Source organism: Mugil cephalus, chromosome 8 (genome assembly GCF_022458985.1).
Source record: "Mugil cephalus isolate CIBA_MC_2020 chromosome 8, CIBA_Mcephalus_1.1, whole genome shotgun sequence".
Taxonomy (NCBI): Eukaryota; Metazoa; Chordata; class Actinopteri; order Mugiliformes; family Mugilidae; genus Mugil; species Mugil cephalus.
Genome location: NC_061777.1, coordinates 4,399,859 through 4,420,488, shown reverse-complemented (window position 1 = coordinate 4,420,488; position 20,630 = coordinate 4,399,859). Strand labels below are relative to the sequence as shown.

The following is a 20,630-nucleotide window of genomic DNA, read 5'->3' as shown; positions in this document are numbered from 1 at the left end:
GTTGTATCAGAAGAAAAAGTATCACCACATATTTTTTTCCCCACCCAACAGGAGCAAGTCAACCTGAGAGCTGCTCCGTTCAATGAGCGGTGAGAGTTTTTTTGTGCCATTGTTGGCTACTAGACACATTAAATAAAACATAATGATATATTTCTCTTTATCTGAAAGCAATTAGGTCGATATCATGATCGTCAACAACAGAGGAAGCAGTTTTTATGGTTCCCGAGCGCGCGGGGCAACGTCCGCAACTTCTGTTTGTGTTATCAGCCATAAAAAAATCATTTCAATTATTTACACAGGGAATATGATTGTATTATCATTCAACCCACCTAACACGTATACGCACACTGTATGCAACTGGATCGAATGCAGGCTCCTCTTTTTTCTTTTAGCCCTGCAGCCTGACAGCCACACAGCATATCACCACTATTAAACCCTTAAACACTCCAACGGCCCTTCACTTAACCACTACTCCAAGCTTCAAAGGGGAAGATCCTCAGCCGTTCCCCCGCTGATCTGAGGCGCGGAGTGAAAATGTTCCGCCAGTCTGTGAGGCAATTAGAGGGATCAGCTGAGAACAGGTACGGCCCGGGGCTCGACTTTTTCTAGGAGGAAGATTTTACAGGAAACACACACACGCACGCACACAGCCGGGGCTACAGACCGCGCACAACTACACATTTTCAGGACAAGATTGGAAATGGAGAATTTGACCCACTGGTGCAGTTGCTTGGGATTTTTCACACCTTTCGTCAAAGAACAGCTTGACGCCTTTACTGGAGGATCAACAGGTGAGTTACCGCACACGTATAAAACACAAAGGAGTTCCAATTGTCTCGTGACCAGTCAACATGACGCTTAAAGGCGCCGAATAGTCCGAATAGTCTGTGCAACCCCCAGTTAATAAACTCATGTACCTGTCAAAACCCAAACTCCAGCTAAATGGTTTAGAAGTGAAGAAGCTCCTTGGATGAAACATTTTCAAGAATCTCTCCAATTCCATTTGGTTGGTTTTTCACTTATTGCAACAGTTTACCAAACTTCACTAACATTTCTTGGTCGCCGCTCGTCGCTTCCTGTTTCCACGTTCCCTGAAAAGGTTCAGCGAGGACTGCAGAGGCCGGAGACACTTTGACGAACGACCGCATCTCGGCCCAGATAATATCTTAGTTTGGCTGCATTAGCCGAATCCCACAGCTGTGTTGCTACCTTCTTACAGTCTCCTCCTCATTATGCTGCTCGCCTGCACAACCGTGGCTGGAGACTAATGAAGGTTAGAGGCCTTGCGTTACCACGCATCAGTCCTGTCATGCAGAAACTCCAAAGCAGCCGGTGTCAGCGAAAGGATAAAGTCACTGCTCGGGCCGTTTTCCATTTTCCCGTTTTGCCAAATCAAACAGGCCTCGATCCAAGTGCAGCCAGAACCTCAGGTTTGGAGCACAGTTCGATCAAAAGGCTCTTTGTGCTAAAGTGTCATAGGCTCCTTTGCCAGTGAATGAAGAGACCCCCTAGCTTACATTATTAACTAACACTGGCAAACTTTACCCAAGTCAGAGCACGCAAAATAACACTTCAGTATTCTTATCCTAGTTTTCCAGTGCACAAAGTTCCCAGGAATTTGTTGTGTCACCTTGCTGGACATCAGCAGGCGTCGGTGGATGATTTAGAATCAGATAAAGGACAAAATGAACTCAGTCACGTCGAGTTTACGCTCTTTGCTGAGCAACCAGTCTATGCATGAGTGATGCCTTCACGGGCCCTGGTGTCTGGTTCTAGCTGCAGACGAGGCCCCGCGCCGTTTGCAGTCAATGCAAAACAGGTTTCCCGCACACAGATTACTCGTTTGCGATCATGAGCAGATCTTATCAGGTGCATTGTCAAAAAGTACGTGTCCTCGGCTCGTCCCGAGTCGCGCATATTTTCTCCATCGTACGAACGGGATGCTTTCAAATGCTGGAAAAGTCAAGACTGTCACAAAGAGCGAGCAGACATCTTGACTAAAACACTCTATTTTCCACACAGGGAACAGATCCCGGTGTTGGATGAGCGTCCAAATGAGACTATCGCACTCATGTAGCCGTCTCTTTACCTCCAGCCAGAAATTCAATCCCATTACACAAAGCTCCCCGATCGTCTCTATTACCTAAGTAGGCATAGCGAGGCAGCTACGGGCGGCTTCGGCTCTCCCCCACGGAGCAGGGAGGTGAGGGCTAAAAGGAGAAGCGGCGCTGCCAGAAAGGCCGAGGAGAGGAGGAAACAGGCGGCCGATTACCGAACCGGTCACTCTGATTATCAGAAACTCTCACAGATTCATCCCCGCGTTTCTAATCGTCGGCGGAGACGGCGAACACAGTCCACTGTGGCGACCTTTCCATGCGTTATTTCTACCTTTACTATCACCTGACGCTGTTTCTGATCTGTGCAGCGGAAAAGTTCAGTAACTGGAAACCAGACGGTGATTTTCATATTTAGCTTTTACGTGACAGGACAGGAGCTTTCTGACTCTTTGTCGTTTAATTCTACAGGGGGAAAATATATATATATATATATATATTCAAATATTCTGTACACTAAAAAAAATAAGCTTCTCCGCTCCAAGCATCCACCAATCACACCCTGAATGAAGTGAAACCTGACAACGCTACACCGTAAATCCACCCCCCCCCCGTAACGACGCACAATGATGCCATCAGCTCCGCGCTGCAATAAATCTCCAGAAAGAGGCAGGAGCAGTCACAAAACGCGAACCTCTCCATCACTGACAGCGGTGCATTATGAGCTGCATTAATCAAAGCCTATCAGATGCACTCAGAGTGGGGGGAGGGACGCACGTCCTGGAGACCCGGCGTGTGTGTGTGTGTGTGTGTGTGTTGTGTTTGTTGTGCGCATGTCTGAGTGAGAGTATCACACATTTTCAGCCAACTTCTTCTCAACTACTTAACCCAAGGGGGAGTCGACCACATTTAAATCAAATCATGTGAAAATAGGAAGGGGTACGCGCCGAGCTGCGGTCGCAGAAGGTACATCAATCAGGCATAACATTATGACCACCTTCCTAATATTGTGTAGGTCTCCCCTTGTTGCCTCCACAACAGTTGTGACTCATCAGAGAATGGGAAATTAAGCCTTCTGAGAGGGGGGGGGGGGGGGTCCTGTGGTGTCTGGTAACAGGATGTTGTTAGTGGGGGGGGGGTCCCCTGGGTCCTGTGGGGGTTGAGGGGAGGGGCCTCTGTGGATCATCCCACAGCCACTGGGTCAGTTTGGGATCTGGGCGCTCGTGCTGCTCTTCATCTAAACCACTTTTGTGTCTGTGTCAATGCTGCATCACGCTGCCATCAGGGAGTGTCATTGCTATTGGGTGGGGGTGTCTGGTCTGGTCTACGCAGGTGCTGCACGTCTAAGTAACATCTAAAACAAAAGCCATTTCCCAAAAAAAAATTCCCAGAACAACACTGAGTCTGAATCGCCACTTCTCCCCATCAGTGGTCATAATGTTGTGGGTGATGGGTGCACACTAAGTACATCTAACCAGAACCACCTTCTCCTCACACTCCTCAGTCAAACTCACCTCCCCAGCTCGTCTCCGATGTCGTAAAATTCCTCAACATTTTCCGGGTTGAAAATAGTCATGTTGTCCAGGCGCGTCCCCCTTCCTCTGGCGTCCCCCCCTCCTCGAACCCCCGTCCACCCCGACCACAGCAGGCTTGTGTGTCTTCCGGGCTCTTCACAGCGCAGGGACCTGGACCTGGACCTGGACCTGGACCTGCATCCCTGGCAGCAGCAGCAGCAGCAGCAGCCTCCGGTCTGGGCAGGGCTGGATCCTCCTCCTCATGCTCGGGGCTTCCACACCAAGGATCAGCAGATAGACAGGAACAGAGAAGAGGGGAGGAGGGGGGAAAGCAAAACCATTAGTCTTTTTTTTTTTTTTTTTGGAGTATCGAGAGAAAAGGGGGGGGTTTAAAAAGGTGGGCGTCCAAGTCAACAAAAGGATCCCAAACTGACTGAGTGACGGACGGACTGATGAACCTGCTCCTCCCGGGGCGATGTCACGACTCCCGGAGCAGATCTTTCCTGCAAACCGCTGCTCTCTATCTATGTGTCTGTCTGTCTATCGCAACAAAATAAATATACATGTGTGTGTCTTTTCTTCTTCCTGGGCGGCAATGCAACCATTAAATATGTAACCAGTGGCTGCACAGGGACACAAATAAGCCCACAGGAAAGCTTGGTGTAGCCACGGGAAACACGCCGTCGCCTCCTCCTCCTTCTCCTTCTTCTTCTTCTTCTTCTTCTTCTTCTTCTTCTTCTTCCTCCAGTCGGAAAATGAGAGAAAAGTCGTTTCCAGCCTATCGTCCAAAAATTACAACCCGACAGGACCCGGACAGGTGTCTAAACCCGGTGCAACCACGCACAATTTGCAGAAATAAAATGTAAAAAAAATTTAAAAAATAAAATAAAAACGCGCAGTCAAATACAGATGACATTTTAAAATAAAGAAAAAAAAATGAACGTCAGCTTGTGGCGTTTTTATGCGAAACCTGAGTATGAGGTTGAAGCGTCTTACCGTGTGTCCCGCAGCCGAAAAATGAATGCAGCCGAGATTTGAACGCGTCTTTTTTTTTTTTTTTTTTTTTTTTTTTTTTATTTATATATATATGTCCGAGGCTGGGACCCAGGTTTGGAGCAGCTCCGCGGAGGACGAGACGCTGCCGCGAACGGAGGAAAATCCACGTTAACAATGTGTGAGAGGCAGTGGTGCTGGTGGAGGTGGTGGAGGTGGTGGGGATGTGCGCATCGATCCAGACACGTCGATACTTCCGATGTGGGCGTGTAGTTTTTTTTTTTTTTTAAACGATCTTCGCACCAAAATATCGATACCAAGTCCGTTTTCACGAGGAATATGAAGACTTTTATGAATCTGTAATCAAGTCTAAATAAATAAATAAGCGTGTCCCCACGCCTGAAACACCTGAGACACCTCTATGATGGAAGCCCTTCGATTCAGAGAGGCAGGGAATGTCCAGATATGTGGTAAAAATAGAAAATACATCACATTGCCCATCACATGTTGTTGTTTCTTAATGAAAAAATAAATGGGAAATGATGGAGAATGTGACTTTTGTTGCAAGATTTACATTCTGTGAAGTTATAACCTAAAGGCCACTCTTGTCTGGTCCAAAAATAATTATATCAAAGTCACAGCAACTGTTATTATTTTCATTTTTTATTATTTTTTTATGTAATTTACTTAGATTTTCAGTTGACTTGCACATATTGTCTTTAATTGCCAAAGAGAAGTCTGATAATTGGCAGCTGGTTTAATTCTTGCACAGAATAAATAAAATACGTTTTTCATAATTACATTCACAAATGTTCACTGTAAAAGGTATCATTTATCATCATTTTCATATTCACAAGTAGACGCCCAAAAGTATCGATATCGGAATCGGGATATCAGCCTTGGTATTACTTGATATCGGACCGAAGGGAGAAGTAGTGGTATCGCACATGCCTAGTTGGTGGTGATGGGTCGTGCGCAAAAGAGCCGATGCGCGGTAGCGAAGTCAAAAGAGTCGATTCTCAGAGTTGGAGAGTCGGTTTCCCAATATTATTTTTTTATTTTGCTCGCTCGCTCGTGTGAGGACGAGGACGGAATATAACATTAAGTGAAAGCAGAAAGCAGATTCAGAAAATTTTATTTGTGACCACCGGACAATTAAGGCCACAGAGATAAAGCAACAGTGACGTAAGACTGAGGGGAAAAGCTCAATTAAAATAAATAACATAGAATAATGTTAGTGACATTGAATGGCTCATCAACACGCGAGCTATGTGTATTTGCTGCACTGGGGCTAAAATATTAGGCTATATACGGTAATAATACAGAGCCGAAAGAGCCGACTCTTCTTTAGGAGCCGTGGCAAAAGAGTCGACTCTCAGAAAAGAGCCGAGCTTCCCATCACTTCTGTACGTTTAATTTATAATTAAATAAAGACATTTAAACAGGGGACTGAAATAAATAACTGTGTTTTGTTTTGACTTTTTTGTTTATTTTTTGGAGGTGTGCTGAAAAACAAGTATTAAAGAAAAAACATCTCTACAATTTTCAGGTTTATTGTCATTATTATTTGACATAAATCTGGCTGTGATGCAGATAAATACGTAAAAACTAGATAAGTAAGTAAAATAAATGCTCTGGAAGTGTTTGCCTGAAGTTTACTGTGCTGGTGAGACAATATTCAGTGGCCCTGGTGAAGATATTTCTAGGCTGCAAAGATGAATCTTGAAAATGCAGGTGAATTTAACAGTGGAATTATTTGCCTCTGTGGAGGAAAGTCCTACTTAGTCCAGTTAGCTCTTCAAAGCTTTGAGGCGTGTTTGGGCTCATTAACCTGCCGAGGAATAAATCCTTCGCTGCAAAAATGAAAACCAGACTGTTCAGATTCTCCTCGATCAGGGTGGAGTCCATTCAGAGCAGGAGACCGAGTAACTCTAGGCAGATTTCTTCTGAGAGGACAACTAACCGATTCTTTATTTCGTAGCTCGATGTTTGTTGGGCTGATCTTCTCACGGTGATGATGATGATGATGATGATGATGATGACCTCTCACCTTTTCACGTCTTATGTCGTGCTCATCTCTGGCTCAATGCTGCTTAGTGAGGCTCTGCTGGATTTACTACAGGTAAACAAGCACATGAACTGTCCCCTATGATTCCATCACTAGCCTGGAAATAGTGAAGGATCCCAACTAAGTCGAAATAAGCTGCTAGTTTGCACCTGAAGCTGAAAGTTGTGCAGTTGTGCTTTACCAGAAACATTCATTACGTTAATATTACTTATAAAATATAAAATGAATGCACACTTAAAATACACCTGTAACCCCAGCATTCACTAGAAAACAGACACGTTACACGCCTCAAATCAGATCAGGAGGCCCCTGTGCATGTGTCACTCTGCAGAAATCGTTGACGTTGATCTGTATTGTGTGTGTTCTGTGAAGGACAAGAGCCGATCTGGACCGGGCCCCTTCACACATCATCACACCGTGATGAAGACATGAGACATTCTACAGAAGCTACAGTGTCCATCCACGTCTCATCTGGTCCAGCACAAACCGGCACAGCTCTGGAACATAAAATGTTCCAACACCAGAACATACATTTCCAAAAACGTTAAAGAACGGCGACTTGTTTTCCTGAAGACGTTTCATTCAAGTAGCGTCCTCAGTTGTCACAGACTGGTGGAGGAGTTTGGGTTTAAATAGAAACAAGCTGTCCTGGTTTCATGTTTGACTCATGCAAATTTATAAATCATCAAAAAGGAATCGAGTATAAATAACACACCAGACGACTTCCCTCACGTAGTCTGTTTCTGATTGTTTGGTCAGAGACGTTCACACCAGCGTCTTGAAGTGTTTCTCCGTGCACAGAGCTGCAGACACCGGTCCTGCTCACGGGTTGAGTATCTTCTACGTCCTAGTCCAGCTCTTCTAGAGAACCTTCCTGTCTCCTTGAGTCTCCTCCATGCTCTCGTCACTGGCTCATACTGATGTTGATGTGACATCCTTTGAGGAGGAGTTGGACTTCCTGTACAACCTCTGTAGGGTTCATTCATCTCCTCATCTCCTCATGCCAAATGTACGGCCCCCGTTAAAGCAGCTGAAACTCATTATCAATGATGAAAAAAACGACATGATGCACGAGAGTCCAGACTGAATTTTGTCGACTATTATTAGACGTATTGCTGTGAAATGTAAACCCCAGAGTATAGATCGAACCACCTCTGATGATCCTCCGGCTTTTCCTTTTTGCATTGTGCATTAAGGTACATTAGGATGCTAATTTGTCATTGTCACTGCGAGCACGTTTAATCCTTGTACTAAGCTAAAAGAGTCCGGAGTGGATTAGTAAGTAATGCTCCTAAAGAACAGTCTCAGGGCGACTGTGCCAGTTCTACTTGTGAAGCTCCTTCCCTCCACCAGGATCTCACCAACATCATCACATAACGCGTTGCCATTTTTGGATGTTAAATCTTTGTATTCGTGCTCAGCCTCAATGGCTTCCCGTGCACGTTATAGTTATAGTTCTGATCCCTGCAGGAGTGGAGCCTGCACATCTTTTCTTTCCTGCTCATTTGGCTTATTTGCCAGCAAACGCGTCGCATGCACCAGAGAGCACGCTCATAAATCATACTATGCCTCACATGTCACACATTACAGTTCGTGTGCGCAGATAATAAATGAAGAACTGATTCTTTCAGTGTTAACGCACTGATTAAAAACATCAGGCAGGTGTGGTGCTGCGTGAAGGAGTGTTGCGCCGCCTGCTGGTGAGAAGCTGTAAGATAAGATAAAAATAAGATGAGACTTTATTTGTGATTCTCCGGCTGAATGAGCTGCCCATCAGCCACAACTCGAAGTGAAGAGGGGGAGAGGGATTGTCTAATATTGTACAGATTTTGTCCTTCACCCTCCTCTCAGCCGCTGTTTCCAAACACTCCAAGTTCAATTCCACCACCCAGAGGTTCCTCACCAGCTTGATTAGTCTGTTGACCTGTTCACCATCACACTACAGCAAAGAAGAGTGCGTCTTGAGGAGTCTACTACAGACGCCAAGTGACCTCAGTCTCCTCAGGAAGAACATCCTGCTCCGTCCTTTCCTGTAGAGCACGGCCGGGCGATTCACTTCTACCACATGAAAAATCTGAACTGTGTTGAGGGCCGAACCAATGATAACTTAAATCTCCTCAAAATGAATTTTCTCCCATTGTAAAAAGCAGTAAATTATATATATTTGATGAGCTGCTACTGGTAATCAGAAGTATAATAATATTCTGTAAATCTTTATTTAGAAGAGGAGATTTTGAAGAGGAAAATTAAACACAATCCATCTGTAGTTTTGGATATAACGCGTTGGAAACTTTGTCCTGTTTGGAAATCTTCGGCAGATCCAAGGAGGGACCTCGTAGCTACAGGAATTACTTTCTGTATCTCAATAAGTCTTTAATAAATAGCAGGAAGCCGTCTCAATCACCCTTTTTGAAGAATTAACAAACAATTCTAACAGCGGCATGACGTAAATAGTAGCTTTTCAAAATAAAAGCATGCACAGTATTCTCCGATTCCTTCTGCACTCCACCACCACCTCCTTAGTGTTGCTGATGTTGAGGTGTAGGTGGTTTCCGATCGCTCCACTCAATGGAAGAGTCATCGGAAAACTTTGGAGGTGAAGGGTGAAGAAGAGTGGTGCCAGGACAGTTCCTTGTGGCACTTTCCAAGCACATTTACACCGGGGCTGGTGAGGAGAGCGGGAACAGGTGATCTGAGAGGAAGCCTCCGTGTGCACATCTGATGAGCGTTAGAGGCGATAAGCACAAAAACAAACATGGACTCTGAACTGTAACTGCAATGTTTTCACGCTGGACACGGAGAGAGACGCTGAGTCGGCAAATCAGCCTTAAAGGAGAAGACGGAAGGAGGAGCTCAACACCTTTCATGAATCTGACTGAACCGTTACAGCAACGCTGGCTTTGAATTTACAGTTCTGATAAGGCAGAAGAAAAATGCTTTGCTGTTAATCAGTATTTTAGAAAAGAACTTCAAACATTCATGGATTATTAAATGAAAAAGCCTCTGAATAAAAGAGAGTTATGAAAGATTCCTGAACTCGAAATGTCAAAAGTCTGTTATTAATTGGAAACAGCACAGCAACAACAGCATGTTGATCTATGAGATCTTTTTTTTTTATTGCAGTAAAATCATTTGAAGGTACAAAAAGATACATTTTCATTCAGAAGAGCAGTGCAAAAAAGAATAAGAAAACAAAAAAGAAAAATCATTGTTACGTGTAAAAATATTTATCAAAAATTCCTTATGTAGCCGTTTCAGTCTTAATGGCGAGAAACAAAGTGGTACAATACACTGATAAATATGGAAAGGAATATTTTTTGGCTACCATTTTATTTTTGTACCAAAGAAACACGAGGACTAAACTGTTTATTATAAGTTCATTATATTACGGGGACTGTGTAATGGCCACTTTTAATTCCCTCTGTGTTAACAGACAAAGCTGCAACACGAGACAGTTTCTACTGGCTCACGATGAGACTCTTTTATTTATTAAGACGGATTAAATGCCCGTTAGCTCCAACGTTAGCAAACGAGAGCCCTGCAGCTTCATGTTCACCTGATGGTTGAAACCAATGATATCTGACTAAAAAGACGAAACAAAAATTGCTTTTGAGACTTTGAAATGTTTGCAGGTAGAAAACTTTACAGTGAGAGTGTTGTGAGTGGTTTGGAGCAGCTTCACTGCACCGTCCTCCAGCATCTAATCGTGTCTGACGAGCGACAGATTTACTTTTTAGACTAAACTACCGCACGTAAATCTTTGGTTCAGTACATTCAATTTCGGGGCAACAATCACAGATTATTCAGACAATAAATGGCCTTAAACCGAGAGTGAAACACGTACGAATGACACACGGAGACGACTGTGTAATATTAAAACCTGAACCACAGGTGGACTAAGGAGGGATGGCAGTAAATCCCACGAACGAACGAACACCTTAAAACAACAGGCCTGAGTCCTGACATTATTATTTTCCCTTAACCTTAAAAATAAATAATAATAATTATATAAAAAAAAACAGAGCTGCATTTTTTGTCCTTTTTTTGTTTTTAATCAAACATTCTTGCCACTATTTTTTTTTTTTTTTATGTTGCATGAGAAATATTTTCTTCTAACATTAAGGCAACCTGTTTTATTTATTAGTTTTTTTTACCGAGCTGGTACATCTGAGGAGAAAGACGCGCTGATGAAGATGATAACGTGGTACCGAGAACGTCAGACTAAAGCAAATACACGACGGGCAAAAAACGTTTGGAAGCAACATCAAAGATCATAGTTTCATTGGTGCTTTGCATCAAAATGAACATGATTATTATATAAAAAGTAACTTATCAGAAGACGTTTTTACTATTTATCAGGTATTTGAGTTTTTCTTTCTTTATGGTAAACTCCTATGGCTTTAAACATCATCATAGCATTCATTCCCCAAGGAATATTTATATGCAGACTCTCAAAAACCAAACCGTTAAAAAGAATAATTCAAACTGTGATTTCTTTTTGTTTTTCTTTTATGCACTGAAGTTGCGAAATCTTTTCAACCCTAAAGCTAAGCCCTTCTTCTTTTCTTTTCATGTTCTGGTAACATTAACGTAAACCTAAAGGTAAATTGAGGAATATCAATAAAATTAAAGTCATCCCAGATTTTTTTTTTAAAAAAGCCATTGTGAACAGAAACGTGAAGTTGCTTCCAAACGTTTGCTTCCCTGTTGTGTAAATGACTTTGACATCATAGCAAAGAGTGGCCTGATTTAACATCGGATACTAAGGTGGGGCAGGAAACGAAAAGTGTCCCCGGATGAATTAAAGCATCGCTCAGCTTTGTGTAGTGTGTTTATGATAAAGCTCCGAAGCACAGGTAGATGTGGTTGATTTTCCTACAGCAAACAACGATATCATGTTTAGTCACGACGCAGCTCTGCTCCTCCTCTTCCTCCTCCTCGTCCTCCTTCTTGTTTGAACCGGTAAGAATATGCAAGTAACTTTTTCTTATTTTTTTCTTTTTTTTTTTTTGCTATAGTTTATTTACATCTGAAGGTAAGGAAAGAAAGAAATCGCATGCTGTAGATGATTTGAGACATTATTTAAACTAATGGCTTCATTAATAGATAATAAGGCACTGGGAAGTAAAGCCTGTGGGTTGTTGCCAGGTTGTGAAAAAATATCCTTTTGTTTCACTGTGCGTCCTCCAACAAATCTACTGAGATTTAACTTTTTATGAATATATTCCCATTTCAATGATGCTCCTTAGTAACAGGAAACTATGAGCTTTAGCTTTAGCATCATTAAGTATCTGCACCAGTATCTCTTGGTCCACTGTCGTCCCTTTTCAGACGACAAGTCTGATGCACAACATCGATAAAATTAGATTGTGATCATTTAAATTTCTCAGAGAAATTATTTAAATTAGTTAAAGTCCAACCACAGATCGATGCTTCTTTTCTCAGATCGTGATGTTTGATTAGATTTTCAGAGTCTTGGGGGAGAAAATGGGAAAACTGTATTTCACACTTTGAAATGAAACTGTAATATAATCGATGTAGTAACATATCATCTGCAAAGAAATGCAGCTTTCAAAACCTGGCAATCAGATAAAAACTCTTATTCTGATGGATGACTTATCCACGTTACACCTGCATTTACTCTGCTTCAGAGTCATACAGGTTTGATTATTACATTTTATTTTACTCCTGAAATCATTTTAACTTGACCGTTTATTCTTACTTTTAAAAATGTTTAGTTTGCATTAGTTTCACTATGAGTTTTGTTCTTTACAGCGCTGATAAGTTTAACCTGATGTGTATTTAGTTATATCTGCAAACTAAAATGTTTTTTTTAGGTTCTACTTTAGTTTAAATTCATGTGACGACCTGGACCTGCAGATTTGTTGAACTTTGTTTGCACGTAATCCTTTTACTTTTTAGCACATCAACGAGAGGCTGAACGCGCCGTCGTTGCTGAATCCTGCAGCGAAACCACTTCCCTTCTCCTCCTTCTCCTCCTTCTCCTCCTTTTCTTCCTCCTCCTCCTCCTCCACTGTGGATTCGTTTGGTCGGAGCGTTTTCCATCTTTCCGTGTGACGACGCCAAAGTGCTAACTGCTCGTAATTCTTCAAGATTCCTCAAGATTAAATATTCCATGCAGCGCGGCTTCGCTGGTTATTTCCTGTACGAAGCACCGCTGTGCATCCCGGACTCCCAGCGTTAAGAAAAGTAACCAGGTAGTCTGTAAACATGACGACAGTTTTGTTTTCCTCTCAGGAAACCGTTTTCCTCTTGTGGTAAAATGTTTTTTTTTTTAAAAAATCACCTCGTTATTGTGGATTTCATTCGCCAGGCTCTCGTCTGCAGCCCCTGCACGATGCATGTGTTACACAACGGCATCAGCTCATCAAGAGCGGCTAAACATTTTTTTTGCCTTTTTGACAAAAAAAAAAAACGACTCATCTCAAACTTTTCCTCCGTCAGATCAGAAGCAGCTTTGAATCCGTCTGGGACGCGAGCCTCAAAGTGTTGAAGAAGATGTTTCGGGATCCCGCACGTCAGGATCTTCGTGCGGGGTCTTCGAACGTCCTGTACATCTGCAGCGACGTCACCTCCACGTCCGGGGCCTTGGCGCTCTGGGGGCGCCCGGTCGGGCTGTAGCCGGCCGATCGGCCCATGGGGCTGAAGCTGGTGGTGCTGCGGCCGGCGTGCGGGAAACCCGAAGCCCGCGACACGGCCGGGCGCCGCAGGAAACGCCCCGACGTCACCAGGTCCCCGTAGCCCTGCGCGTGAGAGAAGGCGTAGCCGGAGCGGCGGGAGCTGGTGCGGCGGATGCGGGCGCGTCGGGACGGGGGAGGAAGCGTCGCTTTGGCCTGTCTCACCTTGAACATCACCTGGAGGTTTGGGGAATGAGGAAGGAGACAAAATGAAAACGCTGGACTGAGGCGATGGAAAACATCTAACGATTTTGACAGAAAAAGTGCAAAAACGTGACGATTATTTGACACGTTCTGATGTAAAATCTCACGTAACATGAAGAAGAAAGTGTAAACTGATGGAGGGCTGCACTAAAATCCTCTCACAACTTTTTGGGAAGTGCATGACATGCAAAAGTAAAAGCGTTTCCTCCTCTCGTACCTTGTCATTGATGGTGGGGCAGAGCTGAATGAACAGGAAGCGGTAGGTAACCACGGGCAGGACGCACAGGATGGAGGTGAGGACGATGGTCAGCCAGATGTTGGGCTGGTTCAGAGAGTTTCGGGCTGTTCCTGGATGAACACATGAACACAGCTTGTGAGGATCTTTTATTAACTTTAATCACACAGGAACAGTTCATCTATCTGACCTCAACTCATCACTGCAGATGTGGAAGAAGACAGACAAGAATAGAGGGTATGCACATCTAGTGACGTCTCCATGGTTACGGCCACTAAGTGGCAAAAAGTGACAGTTGAACACGGAGATTAGCAGCATTAGTTTGAATCACAGGCTATTTTTACAGATTTCTGCTACTGACAAAAAAAGAGAAGTAAATGTATCACTGCGTTAGAAGAAACAACTGGAATTCAGACACAGAAACCTGGTGTTGTGGTTCACATTTAATGTCAGGTAATATTAATTTATGCTGTATTATTTGATGAGGTCAAACCTTAAGTTACTTCTTAAGTTACGTTATTGAGGGCTGTCAGATAAGTTAGTGGATGTTGTTGTTTTGGCAACTAACTAACTATTTCAGACCCAATAACAAATAACAATAAAACAATAAACAGAATATTTAACGCTACAGTATTATATGGTTAACGTTACTTCTCAGTAAAGCTCTTAGCGTTAGCATCTTTAGCTACATTTATCATAACTGAAATGAACTAAAACTAACTGAAACTGAGCCTAATCCACTTTTCATAGGTCAGGTCATACTTTAGCATAAGTGTAGCATTTTCCAGTCTTGAAATCATATATCCATATAAATCTGAAGAGAACTGATTTCTGGCCACATGTCATTGTTCATGGACTATTTGTTATTTGGTTGTTCATATGGATCATTGTTGAGTCCAATTGTCCTTAATTCTAATCTGATTATCCACATTTTTCCTGGTTTCGCTGTATTTACTGGTACATTTCCCCATGTTTTTGCAATTCTGGGGGAGGAAGCAGCATCAATGCATACCCTCTATACATGTTTTTGGTTTGTAAACCAGATGTTATTCCTTCTTCAGCCTCTAGTATAAAAAAAGCTGCAGTGCAAAGCGTCCTGTGTTCACATCTCACCTATGAAGGGGAAGGCTGAGGGCAGCGCGAGGAACAAGCCGTTACTGTACATGGTGAACGTGACAACGAAGTACATGGCCAGGCTGCCCAAAACAAAGAATGTGTTAACCGCCGTCCAGTAAGACATCTCGAACCCCAACTGTGGACACAGAGAGACAAAAAAAAAAGCTTTAAAATGTATTTTTTTTTTAAATAACAACAAACGCAAAGTGTCCCTCATACCTGGATGCTGACGGCAAACAGCAGACACGTCTGAGTGAGGAGGGCGAAGGACTGGTAGTCGGCCACGTCCTTCCCGTCGTCCCTCACCGTGTCCCTCATGGCAGCGTAGGGGATGAAGAAGAGGACCAAGGAGCTGTAGCAGCTGTGCAGGGCGCACTTGAAGAAGGACTTCTTGCTGAAGTACAGGTTGAGTTGACCGGGGACGTAGAGCTGAGGATGCTGGAAACTCCACGCGTCGTTCACGTCCTGGTCAGCAGGGGGAGACAAAGCTGTAGTTTTTAATCTCTCGGCTCAGACGTTTTAAACCGGTTCTGGTTCTCTTTGCACTTTATGGAGTTTACCTGATCGAACAGACTCATTCCCAGCACGGGCAGAGCTGTGTACATGAGATTGTAGAGCGTGATGAACCACTCGTCGTACACGGTCTGAAAGTCAGAGAGAGAAGAGGATCTTTTAGCAACTTCTCCAAAACTAAAACACATTTATTTAAACAAAACCTAAATGCAAATATATATATATGTTATTCACAGCTTTATGCTATTTACACATCCTCAATCACTGCTTAACTGCTTCTCTTTCTATTATTTTTTTGTTCCTCTTTATTCTCCTTCCTGGTTGTGTCAGTACCTTCCCTAATTATTAATTAATTCCCCTCACCTGCGCCGAGAATCCGCAGAAGAAGGCGAACCAGAAGTGCACGAAGGTGAAGGTGAAGTTCTTGTAGAAGAAGTAGCGCAGGAACTTGCACATGCGCAGGTAGGACCAGCGGCCGTGCACCAGCAGGAGGCGCTGCAGGAAGCGGAACTGGGCGAAGGAGTAGTCGCTGGACAGCACGGCCTGCATGCCCTCCTGGCCGGAGATGCCCACGCCGATGTGAGCCGCTGGGCGGATACAGAGGGAGGAGGAGGAGGAGGAGGGAAGAGGGTTTGAGTGAGTTTCTCTGGAGCAAAAACAACCTGCTGCTTATGAACAATGTTTAACCTGCTCCTCGTTAGTCAGGGCAGTTTAATACTGTCCTTTGATTTAAAGAAGTGTGGTTCTATTTTTGACCACTAGATGGCAGAGAAACACCAAAACAAACTGACAGATATTATAGATGCATTAAATGTCATCCTTTAGCAAGACTTTTGGACAAGAAGCAAATAACCGTGACAGATACTGGAACTCCTTCTCTAAAAAGACTCAGACGACTCAAGGCATCAGTCTGTACAACTCCTCTCCTAGAAACTGGGTAATTTTCTGTTCTGGTTAGTATATTTATTAATTTACTTCCATTTTCATTTAATTTTTAATTCAGACATTTTATTTTTCTTGTAAATATTTTGGAAATATATTTCTCTATCGTTAAAGCTTGAAAACATGGAGTGGACCACGTCCCAGTCTCTAGACTTTAACCCCTTGGAGCTGGTTTGAGATGAACTGGACAGAAGAGTGAAAGCAAAGTTTAGAATAGATTTGTGTTACATATTGATTCCATTATTTTTTTTTAACTTCAGTTGTTTATTTGGTTATTTGCTTTTGAATCTACCAGGAAGGGAGAAGAGTTGGCCTCCTAATTTTCTGAGCATCAGCAAAAATCAGCAAATGGTTTCAGAGCTTATTTGTTTTAATGGAAAGTAGCTGCCTCTGAGGAGGAAGAGGACGCCCCATGAAGCCGTGAATTCTCTCGGTCCCGGTACCTTTGATCATGCTGACATCGTTGGCTCCGTCTCCTATGGCCAGAGTCACCACCTGCTTGTACTTCTTGACCAGCTCGACCACCTGAGCCTTCTGCAGAGGAGTCACGCGGCAGCAGATCACCGACTTACACATGCACGCTGTCCTCAGGAAATCCAGTTCCATGCTGCGCTCCAGGGCGTACGCCTGAGGAAAATATATTACAACAGTCAATGTCCATGCAGGTAAAACCCCACGGAGGCACAGAGCACAACGAGCTGAGGACCGGACACGTGGGGGAGTATGTTCAATAAATCCCTCTTGATACTTAAGGATTTAGCACTAAGTCAGATTATTTACACTGGACATTGTGCGTTTTAAGGACCAGACCGTACCAGACTGTGTCCGTTGATGACCAGGCCGTACTCTCCGTCGACCACGTCGTCTGGAATCGCTCTCACGCGTTTGCTCAGAATCCTCTCCGGTAAAAACACAGAACTCTCTGCTGCCTCTGGTTTCATGGAGCTCCGTGCGTTTCTGCTCCAAAAGAAGAAGATTTAAAAAATTGAAGAATTGTCTGATGATGTGCTGCCTCTGAACTGAAACAGATCACGTCAGAAACATCCTCCGACCTCAGTTCCTGTCTGACGTCGTCCAGCGAGTTCCCGGAGACGATGAAGACGTCACTCATCTCCTCCCGCAGCAGGTTGCACGAGTAACCGATGTTTTCTGCCGTTTCTGCAACGGAAACAGCAAAAATCACGCTGTAGTCAATAAGCACATATTTAAAGAGCACAACAAGAGATAAACATCATGCAGCTGTGAAGACAACATGGAACAAAGGTTCTGATGTTTCTGTCGGGGTTGGGGACGTCCTCGTTTCCTGCCAGATGAGTCTTCAGGCCCCTAAAGCACAGACTCCAGATTCCAAATGCAACTTTTAAATTCCATGCTGATGACACTGTCATCTACTGACAATCAGTTAACCAACCAAAGTTTATTCATATACAAATACACATAACAAAAATGAAACAAAAACGGGATATGGAGACTAACGCTCACTGTAAAAAGGATTAAAGAGTTAAAGTAATAACTTATCATAAAAAAATGTGCAATACTTTGCAGTTCTCGGCAGTAACTATCTGTTGTGCAACTCAACACTTTCGGTTTGTCATGCAATACTTTGTGTCACAATCCAATTACTTTCTGTTGCAATTCACTACTTTTTGTACCAATATATTGTTTATTCTATTCTACGTCTTAGATGTTATTATTTATCTTTTACACAGTTCTCTCTTTATTCTTGTTACTTTGCAGCACCATGTATACTGTTGCAAACTGCAATTTCCACACTGAGCTTTTTCTATTCTATTCTTTCAGAATGTGAAACAGAAACCTGTGAATTCAACCTTTTTATCTGTTACTAACTCCAATGTTTCAAATGTTCAAATGTTTCATAGTTGTTATAAGATAAAAAAAATCACAAAAGATGATTCACACCCAAGCACCTTTAAATCCCTTTCAAACATCTTTTTAAGGTTTATCTGCTTTACACTGTTCATTATAGCTGCTCTCATACTTATTCATATTGTTTTACTCTAAAGCACTATTTACTTTATATCTGGGTTTATTGGAGTTATGTACCTTGCTTGTCTCCGGTCAGAACCCAGATCTTGATGTCGGCTTTCGACAGCTGCTCGATAGTCTGAGGTACTCCGTCTTGTAACTTGTCTTCGATGGCCGTCGCTCCGAGCAGCTGGAGAAACGAAAAAAAATCAGAAAAATGATCATGAGCTGTGAATCATGACTCAAGTCCAAATAAACTAGAATTTAAAGTCCACATCCCCCCGTCCCCTACCAGGAGATCCTTCTCTATCTCCTCGTACAGCTGGTCCAGTCTGCTCTCTCTGTCGTCCAGCGCAGTGCTGGCCTCATGGTGGCGCTGCCTCCACTGGTCGAAGTACTCCTCGTCCAGATCCTTGTAGGCGAGCGCCAGAGTCCGCAGACCCTCGCCTGCAAACTCCTGCAGATCACAGAGACGGACGCAGACACGTCACTCAAAAATTACCACAATTTACAGACGTAGTTCAATTCCAAACAGCACAAATAATGTTTAAAATAACTTAGAACGTACAATAACATACATACAAATAACTTTAAAGTCACTAGAATATGCACAAATGAGTTAAAATAAAGTATAAAGAGGAGGATGTCTTTGTGAGATACAGGGATTATGCTGCAGGATGCTGCTATTATTGTTGATGTCTCATTGTTTTGCTTCTTTTATGTCTCATTATAATTCTATGTGTCTATATCTTATTATAATGAATGGACATGGGGAGAAGGGGTGGGATTTAATGAGCTTCTTCACAAAATGTGTTAAGTTTTCTTGTTGTTTTATTTAACTTATTTTTCTTCTTTTATTCTGTGTTCAAATAAGTCTTCATTCGTTCATTCACTCATTCATTCATGACTGGCTGTGGGCATTTTTGTGGGAAGGCAGAGGATGAGGGGAAGTAAATACGAGGAATATACTTATTTCTTTCTCTATTTAAAACATGGAGACGCGATGTGAAACTAGCTGACGTGTCCTTCCTTCAGACGATAGTCGATCTGGTTTTATGTCCGTAAACACGTCAAACGTGTGTATATTTCTTTCTAAAAATGGTCCCAACAGATGCATTTCTTTTGTTTCTGTTTAAGTTTGCTAAAGTCAACCGGGCCATTTTCAAAAAATTCTTTTTTTAAATAAACGAACAGTTTGTAAAGTGTTTTTAAATATTTAGTTATTTAATAAGAATAAATGAGCTGAGATATGAAGCACAAAGTCATTTTGGCTGCGTGAGAACGGAAATGAATCGTATTAAAAAACGTCACATCTTCAGACTCTTTGCATTTTCTTCCAGTTTAAGTTTTTCTCAGCCACTGATCCACCTTTTTTAAAACACATATCTTTATTTATTCTTTTTTAACTACAATGTGCAATTCAGCGGTTTCTTTCTGATGTCCAGTTCTTAGGATGTTGACCTCAGTGTGCTGACGTCTACTTATGAAGCGTGTTGAGAAATAAAACTGAAAGTAAGTCTGGGATTAAAGTATTTAACACATCTCTCAAAGCTGATTAAATTATTATTTTTCTGCTGCATATGATAAAATCCACATTTTCGCAGGAAAGACAATGAAACAGTAAACAAACAGTAAACAACGTTTAAATTGCACAAAATTCCTTCCTAACACTTCACTGTGTTTGTCAAACAGGATTTTACAGTGTGACTGACATTGAGGTGCTCTGTGGTGACGTCCATCATCTTGCTGCAGGACTGATGCAGCCTCTCGTAGATGATGGTGTCTGCACCTTTACAGAGGAGACACAGCTTCCCTTCTGGGCTTCGCACTGTGAACACAAACACAATAAACACACAACGCTTTCATTACTCTCCAACGTTCATAGACAGAGCAGACTTTTCTTTTTTTATTATCTTTACTTCAGTGGACCGTGTACCTATGACGGACATCCTCTTGCGGACGTTGTTGAAGTCCAGGATGGCCAGGAGTTCGAAGCTGCGCTGCTTCCCCATTTCCACGATGGTGATGCTGTCTGGTGTGCGCGACCGGAAGACAAACCCAAAGTTCCTGGCGGCCGTCACCAGCGCCCCCTCGTCTGGAGACTGGGCCTGGTAGAAAAGCTCACCTGGAAGAGAAAGAGGTTGGACGATGACTGAGGACTTTAAGGTCTCGTTCTGGACTTCAGGAAGGGCAGGATTAAAAAAGAATATGCAACTTTAACATGATTAGGCCTGTGATAATAACAAGAAAATATAAAGTTTGTTTCTTGACTTGAATATATTATGTTTCAAATTTGTCTACATTCGT

The 20,630-nt window shown here is 42.9% G+C and overlaps 2 protein-coding genes across 2 annotated transcripts in view; both read right to left on the bottom strand.

Annotated features, from left to right (window-relative positions):
* dapk1 (death-associated protein kinase 1) overlaps positions 1–4,786 on the bottom strand; it is an 85,070-nt gene extending 80,284 nt beyond the window's left edge. Inside the window, exons 1-2 of the mRNA XM_047591168.1 lie at positions 4,565–4,786; positions 3,569–3,840 (exon numbers count right to left, since the gene is read on the bottom strand). Coding sequence (XP_047447124.1) covers positions 3,569–3,630 — 62 coding nt within the window. The 5' untranslated portion in view covers positions 3,631–3,840; positions 4,565–4,786. The remainder of the gene's footprint in view (positions 1–3,568; positions 3,841–4,564) is intronic.
* Positions 4,787–9,720: 4,934 nt separating this feature from the next.
* LOC125012418 (phospholipid-transporting ATPase ID-like) overlaps positions 9,721–20,630 on the bottom strand; it is a 43,971-nt gene continuing 33,061 nt past the window's right edge. Inside the window, exons 16-28 of the mRNA XM_047592370.1 lie at positions 20,260–20,448; positions 20,036–20,151; positions 18,616–18,780; positions 18,402–18,513; positions 17,390–17,495; positions 17,153–17,294; positions 16,781–16,964; positions 15,759–15,982; positions 15,443–15,526; positions 15,102–15,347; positions 14,880–15,018; positions 13,749–13,879; positions 9,721–13,504 (exon numbers count right to left, since the gene is read on the bottom strand). Coding sequence (XP_047448326.1) covers positions 13,169–13,504; positions 13,749–13,879; positions 14,880–15,018; positions 15,102–15,347; positions 15,443–15,526; positions 15,759–15,982; positions 16,781–16,964; positions 17,153–17,294; positions 17,390–17,495; positions 18,402–18,513; positions 18,616–18,780; positions 20,036–20,151; positions 20,260–20,448 — 2,174 coding nt within the window. The 3' untranslated portion in view covers positions 9,721–13,168. The remainder of the gene's footprint in view (positions 13,505–13,748; positions 13,880–14,879; positions 15,019–15,101; positions 15,348–15,442; positions 15,527–15,758; positions 15,983–16,780; positions 16,965–17,152; positions 17,295–17,389; positions 17,496–18,401; positions 18,514–18,615; positions 18,781–20,035; positions 20,152–20,259; positions 20,449–20,630) is intronic.